The sequence below is a fragment of the Trichechus manatus genome, unplaced genomic scaffold (genome assembly GCF_000243295.1).
Source record: "Trichechus manatus latirostris isolate Lorelei unplaced genomic scaffold, TriManLat1.0 scaffold00030, whole genome shotgun sequence".
Classification (NCBI taxonomy): Eukaryota; Metazoa; Chordata; class Mammalia; order Sirenia; family Trichechidae; genus Trichechus; species Trichechus manatus.
The window spans coordinates 11,641,201-11,648,595 of record NW_004443966.1 but is presented as its reverse complement, the minus strand read 5'-3'; the positions used below and the strand labels follow the sequence as shown (position 1 = coordinate 11,648,595).

At 48.8% G+C, this 7,395-nt stretch overlaps 1 protein-coding gene across 1 annotated transcript in view; it reads left to right on the top strand.

The window, feature by feature from the left end:
• The window catches only part of MEGF11 (multiple EGF like domains 11), a 255,173-nt gene that overhangs the window by 10,081 nt on the left and 237,697 nt on the right, over positions 1–7,395 (top strand). Inside the window, exon 3 of the mRNA XM_004374678.2 lies at positions 1,235–1,335. Within this exon, the coding sequence (XP_004374735.1) occupies positions 1,235–1,335 (101 nt within the window). The remainder of the gene's footprint in view (positions 1–1,234; positions 1,336–7,395) is intronic.

The following is a 7,395-nucleotide window of genomic DNA, read 5'->3' as shown; positions in this document are numbered from 1 at the left end:
CCTGTAGGACAGAGTAGAACTGCCCCATAGGGTTTCCAAGGAGCGACTGGTGAATTCAAACTGCTGACCTTTTGGTTAGCAACCATAGCTCTTAACCACTGTGCCACCAGGGCTCCAGGTTAAGCCTAGTGTCTTTGAAATTAGAGTGACCTGGGTTCGAAATCTGGCTCCTTCACTTTCTAGCTGTGTGACCTCAAGCAAGTCGTTAACTCTTCTGTTTTCTCATCTGTAAGACAAACCAAGGATACATAAAATTAAATTAAATGATTAAATTAAAAAATAAATCTACAAAGGTTTCCTATCTTTAAGGAGCAGCAATTTTAAACCTCAGTACCAAATATCCTTTTAAAAATAAATTAAAAATAAAAACTCTAAGAAAAGAAATAAAACAGAGAGAAAAATAAACTAAAGGGGCATAATCATGGCACCTGCCTCAGCCGGCTATTGAGAATGAGACAGGGCTTTTGCCTATAATGTCTGTGGCGCAGAGTGAAGTCTCAACACTCAGTCAGCGTAAGGGCCAGAACCAGGTTGCTGACTCCCCGTCCAGAGCGCCTCCTGCTTGCTGCGCCTCAGCTTCCTTTCTGTGGAGCGAGGGTTGGTCCAGGGCCATCCTGGGGATGGCATTTGAGGCTCTTCTCCAGGAAGTGTTTTTTTTTTTTTTTGGCGTGAGGGAGATTGATTACTCTCTGGGACTGAGTCAGACTCAGGGGTCCAGTTGCTGAATCTGTTTTAGTTCTCTGGGTGGGCAGACCTCACCCAGGGGGCTGGGAGCAGTCTGACGTGGTTGGGTGCTGGGAGTAGGCACAGAAGCCTTCCTAGGTCCCAATTTCTGTCCCAGGTCACCCCATGGATTCCTCCTGCCCCAAAACCGAGGTTTAGAGGAACCAAGGAGAAGCTCACAGTTACTCTCCTCGATATCACCCCAGAAAGTATCTTCCGTAGCCCTTCCGGTCCCTGCCCTGAAGCTGAGGTGGAAGTAGGGTGGGGGTGCCCCTAAATACTCTCTAGGTCAGCAGGTTTCGCAAACGTCACGTGGGTAATACATTCTGTATCCTGGCGGCCGAGATCCTGCCGTCGATTTTTCTTTATTGTATTCCTTCATATTTGAAGCCGCCATGCATTTTAAAGTAATTATTGAATGGCATCCTCGATATAGCTTAACACAAATATCATTCTAACAGGGCTGATTGATTTTCAATACTTTCAAGTGGCTTTCTCCCTTGTGCTGCAGGATCAGCTATAAGACGGCGTATCGGCGAGGCCTGCGGACCATGTACCGGCGGAGGTCCCAGTGTTGCCCTGGCTACTATGAGAACGGAGACTTCTGCATCCGTACGTAGGGGCGGCCGTTGTTCTGGCCTCATCGGGGCAGGCAGAGGAGGGAGGGTGGGGAGGGGAGGAGAGGGAAGACCGGCCTTCATGGCCCTGGGCAGCAGGCCTCAGCCCAGCCAAGGGCTCCAGAAGTCTCTGTCTGTTGCCAGTCCTCAGAGGGAATGATGGGTCTCGTGCAAATATGTTGGCACAGCGCTGTCGACCGGATCAACCTCCTTACAGGGTGGAAAGAAACAGCTCAGTTCTAGACTTTGATGGGGGGCCAGGAGAGAAGCAGACAGTTCTAGAGTGGATGCTCTGAAGAGCGAGGGGGCGAACCACTGAGTGCCTGGCACAGGACTGAGGCCATGGTAGGTGCTCAGGAAGGCTTTGTTGGATGGCGGAAGGGAGGAGTGGATAAATGGATGGAGAGATGGATGGATGGGAGGAAGGGAGGGAGGGAGAGAGGAGAGAAAGAAGGAAGGAAGGAAGGAAAGAAACAAGGAAGGAGGGAAGGAGGAGGGAAGGAAGGATTGTTGGATGTCAAGACCATCATACCTAGGAGGAGGACAGCAAGAGTAAGACAGATCGTAAGGGACAGGTTCCAGGAGGTGGAGGACTTCCAAAGAGGAGAGGGGGACACTGCAGAGAAGGTGGGTGCATGAAAGACGAATGTTGCCTCTTTCCTTGTTTGTCCGCAACAGCTGATAAACAGAAGCCTTAGTGCCCCGGGAGAGGCAAGGGCTGAGTGGTTACAGCTGCAGGCTCTCTGGGTGGGGGCGGTGTGGTGCTCTAGAGACACCACGAGCAGGGCCTGCAGATCCGGGTTCTGGTCCCAGATTCCCAGTCACTTCACTCTCTGGGAGAATGATTGTAGGGTCAGAGTCTAGTGGGCACGTTCCCCACTCACCTCCGACCAGCGGAAGGGACCCTGCGGGGCTTCCAGCGGGAATCGAAGGTCTTCTTGCTCCAGGAGAGTGTTAGAGAAGTGGGGCGCACCTCGTTTAATTAATGACTGAGAGCAGAAGCCACCCCCAAAGCTTCTGCCTCTTCGTTTAGAGAGTGCCTTTCCTCGTTAGTATTCCCCTTGCTGTTCAGGTGGGGAGAGCGAGCTAGCACCAGAGAGAATTTGGGCAGAGTAGGCGTGTTGATGTTGGGAATGAAATGACGATTTTCCCCGTCTCTTGTTACATCTCCCCTAAAGCCGGAGAAACTCGATCCTAATTGCATTACAGGAATGAATGAAAAATCCTCCTGCAAATGGGTTCAGTAGTGATGGTTTTGCAGCAAAAATGCAAAGAAACTCACCCAAAAACAAACCCCAGAGGCCGTTTCTCCGGAGCACGGCAGACGACTGGGCTGGACGAGGCCTTGGCCAGTGTGGGATGGGGTCGCTAAGGGGACCCAGGGCTTTGCTGCTGCTGTCCTATCCGCCTGGAGCGGAGCGACAGCCAGGTTGGGAGGGGGACACGGGACTCCAAAAGCTGGAGCAGGACGGATGGGAGCGGCCCTTCTGGGCACAGTGATGGCCTCAGGGAAGTTGTAAAGGGAGTTCGGACATCAGCGTGGGGCTCCAGGAGCGCGTGAGCACGCTCACTTTCTAATTGCCATCGGTGGACCTTGGTGAAGAGCAGGGTGGAAGCGCTAAGAGTCCTGATTGCACAGGCTCTTCTTGCTGATGGGGAAGGGCAGTTTCTAACCTTCCAACCTACTGCTTATGTAATGGCCAGGCACTCCCTGCTGAGCTGGTGGCCATAGGCCAGCCCGCGGGGAAGCCACTTTCAGGACTGAAGGCTTTTCCCTGAAGGGGACAGAGAGTCTGAGTAGTGAGAGGGGACATTGTGGCACCCTGGGTGCCGGTAGGGATGACACAGAACGGCAAAACTCACACAGGCCTACTCCTCACAACAGCCCTGTGAGGCGGTTATTGTTGTTAACCCCATGGTGACCCCATTCACAACAGAACAAAATGCTGCCCAGTCCTGCACCATCCCATGATTGGTGGCAGATTGGACTGTTGTGGGCCATAGGGTTTTCATTTGCTGATTTTCAGAAGTAGATCACCAGGCTTTTCTTCCTAGTCAGTCTTAGTCTGGAAGCGCTGCTGTGAAGTAAGTACCATTATTTCCCCCATTTCACAGATGGGGAAACTGAGTCACAGACCAAACACGTGGCTAGAAAATGGCAGAACTTGGATTTGAAGCCAGGCCGTCTGGTTCCAGAGTATGTTCTCTTAATCACTTGGACAGGCTGCTTCTGTCTTCATGAGCCTAGGCAAGACTTGAGCTCTCTGACTCTCAGCTTCCATTGAAGTAAATGGGGATAATACTACCTACACCATCAGGCCCAGAGTAGGAGCTTAATGTTAGTTCCCTCCTCTATGGCACTGGTTCTTAGCATTTTTTCCGTCTTGGCTTTTATTTTAATTTCTCAAAGGGGTACATGGACCCCCTCTCTGGGAAAATGCATACTACATATTTAAACCTGCACATACACACAACCTTTTGCACACAGTTTCAGGGGGCTCATGGATCCCTTGAGATCTCTAGGCGGTCCATGGACCCATGGTAAATCATGTGCCATATGCTCATGTTTATCCCTTCAACAGATTTACTGCCTTCTTGGGTGGTGCAAATGGTTGATGTACTCAGCTGCTAATAGAGGTTGGTGGTTCAAGTCCACCCAGAGGCACCTTGGAAGAAAGTCCTGGTGATCTACTTCCAAAAAATCAGCCATTGAAAACCCTAAGGAGCACAATTCTACTCTGACACATGTGGGGTTGCTGTGAGTTGAAGTGGTCTCGATGGCAACTGGCTATCAGACAGGATGGGTTGGGCTATGCTGCAGTAACAAACAACACTCAATTCCTAGTGGCTTACAACAATAAAGTTTTATTTCTTGTTCGTATATTACATGTCCATCGTGGGCTAGCTGAGGCCTGCGCCTTGTTAACCTCACTCCAGGATCCAGACCGATGGAGCAGCAACTTTCTGGAATGTTGGTGGTTGCTGTGACAGAGAGGAGCCCTCGGGAGCGTCAGAAGGCAGAGGGCCAGAAATAGCTAGTGAACAGTAAAATACCTGGCACAAGCCCCATGCACATGCTACAAACCAGAACCTGTTGTTGAATCAATTCCAACTCATAGTGGCCCTGTAAGACAGAGTAGAACCACCCCATAGGGTTTCCAAGGCTGTAATCTTTATGGAAGCAGACTGCCTTATCTTTCTCCCGTGGAGCGGCTGGTTGGTTCGAATCACCAACCTTTTGGTTAGCAGCCGAGCCCTTAACCACTGTGCCACCAGGGCTCCTTACAGATGCCACAGTAATTACAATTCACAATTCATTCAAATCTATTGTTAAGCACCTAATAGCCTAATATGAGACAGGCCCTGTGTGCTCTACCCCAGTAGCTCTCAAACTGGACGTGCATCAGAATCATCTGGAGGGCTTGCTACAACATAGACTGCTGGGCCCCACCCTCAGAGTCTCTCATTCAAAAGATTTAGGAGTGTGGCCTGAGAATTTGCATTGCTAGCCAGTTCCCAGGCGATGGGACTGGGATGACGCTGGACTGGGAGGCATACTTTGAGAATCACTGGTTGACATTATGCTAAGTGATAGTTGCAAAGAGGCCCGAAGGATTGCTGTATTTTCCGTAGTAAGCCCCTGAGTAGCGAGCAAGGAAGGCGAATTGATATACCTTATCCCCCGCCCTGTTTGCCCTTGGTCAGTCTTCCTCATGTGGAGTAAACCCCCATACTTACGGGTTGTGTCTTCTGACCATTTCAGTGGCCACTTGTAATGCCAAAGGCCACCCCTGCAGTCGGGGGCCTATCTGCGGAAAATAGCGCCTATAGCAATTAGTTTTAAATTGCTGAATGATCTCTCACAGCTGGCAATGCGAACTGCAATGGCCAAGAGAAACTGCTCATTAGCGCCCCTCCTCCAGCAGTGCCCAGGGCACATGCGCTACCTGGCATACCTGAGTTACACCTCTGCTTGCAGTGTGGATTTCGTACGAATCCAGAAGTGGAGGGATTAGCCAGAAACTTTAGGCATGTGGCTGATGGACGCTGCTGGGCTGTGGCCTGGGGGACGATTTGACATACTCAGGGCACATACTTGGGTGGGCCCAGGAAGAGGGACTTTGCTGGCCCCGGTGGAGTTATTCTGCATGGTGGTGGCTGAGGTGAAGCAACAGCTGAGGGTCCAGGAGATGGGTGGCACTGAGGGACTCTGAGGAGGTACATCGCTTTTAAATCCAGGAAGCTGCTCACACCAATTCTTTGATTTAGGTTCCATTGCCCCTGTTTCATTATTGCTGTTGCTGTATACCAGTTGCCATCAAGACGACTCCAACTCATAGTGAACGCATGTATGCCAAAATAGAACTTAGTTACACAGGGTTTTCAATGGCTGATTTTTTGGAAGTAAATCACGAGGCCCTTCTTCCAAGGCACCTCTGGGTGGACTCAAACCTGAGCGCTTAACCGTTTGTACCACCCGGGGACTCCTGTTGTTGTAGAGTCAATTATTATTTAAATTTATTCATGTGTTTACTAAGTTCTTTGCTTACTATCTCTTCCTGTAACTCACTTCTTCCTTCTAGATTCAGCTTCATTCTTCCTGAAGGATTTTCTTTAATAGGAAGGAGGATCTATGAGTGATCAACTCTTACGCTTTGTCTGAAAATGTCTTTACTTTGCCCTCACTCTTGAACGATGGTTTAACCACATGTGAATTCTAGGTTTTCCATCATTTTCTTTCCACATTTTTTGGATACTGTTCTCGTGTCTTCTGGGCTTTGTTGTTGCAATGCTCTGAAGTTTTACTAGGCTCTGTTTGAGTGTGGAGTTATTTATACTACTTGGTCCTCAGAGGTCTGCATCATCGTCAAGCTAACGATTCATGTCCTCATCAGTTCTGGAAAATTCTCAGCCATGTCTCTTCAAATATCACCTCTTTTCTATTCTCTCTATCCTCTCCTTTTGGAGCTTTCATGTGTCGGACGCTCTTGTTCCATCCTTCACCTCTCCTCACCCCTCTTTCCTTTTTCATCTCTTTGTCTCTTCACGCTTTATCTCTTCATTCTGCATCCTGGGCAGTCTCCTCCGATCCATCTTCCTGATGCTTTTGCTCTGCTAATTGACTTGCCTACTGAGGTCTTCATTTCAATGACTGACTACACGTTTTATTTCTACAAGTTTTATTGGTTCTTTTTTAAAAAAACATGTGTTTTTTTTTTTCTGCAGTGTCCTATTCTTTCATTATAAATTCGATTCCTTCTTTTATTGCTTGAATTATTTTAAACATATTTCTTTTATAGTGTCTTTCAGATTGTTCTGTTAGCTCAAGTCCCTAGAGTATCAGTTTCCAATTCTCCTTTGTGGTACCTGCTGATTCTCCCTTATGGTAGCTTGTTTCCTTGTATAGGGTGTCTTTTTTTTGCTGTGACGTCTTTATCCTTTTCATCCCTCCCCCATGCCCTGGGCTGTGCAAGGGCCCTGCCTACTAGTGTTGCATTTTCTCGTGGGGCACACTGTGGTTTTTATGGGCTTTACATTGGTAGGAAACCCTGGGGGCATAGTGGTTAAGAGCTACGGCTGCTAACCAAAGGGTCAGCAGTCCAAAAAATCCACCAGCCGCTCCTTGGAAACCCTATGGGGCAGTTCTCCTCTGTCCTGTAGGATCACTGTGAGTCGGAATCAGCTCGACGACAACAGCTTTGGTTCGTTTCTTTTTTTAGTTTACATTGGTAACTTGGTTTGGGATTCCACACTGTGTGTGGCGAAGAGTTAGGTTTGTTTTCGTTTTTTCCCTTTTTCTTAGTTGATGTGAAATTCACGGAACATAGAAATAACCATTTTCAAGTGTACAGTTCAGTGGCGTTTGGTACATTCGCGGAGTTGCCTAATCATCACCTTTATCTGGTTCCAGAACAGCTTCATCACCCCTAAAGAGACCCGTACTCATTAAGTTGTCCTCCCCCATGCCTCTCTCCTGGTTTTTTCCCTTGTGGGAGACTTTCCCCTCGTTTTATCCCTAGGTTGGCGGGCAGCGTTTTCAAGTTTCCCTCCGCAC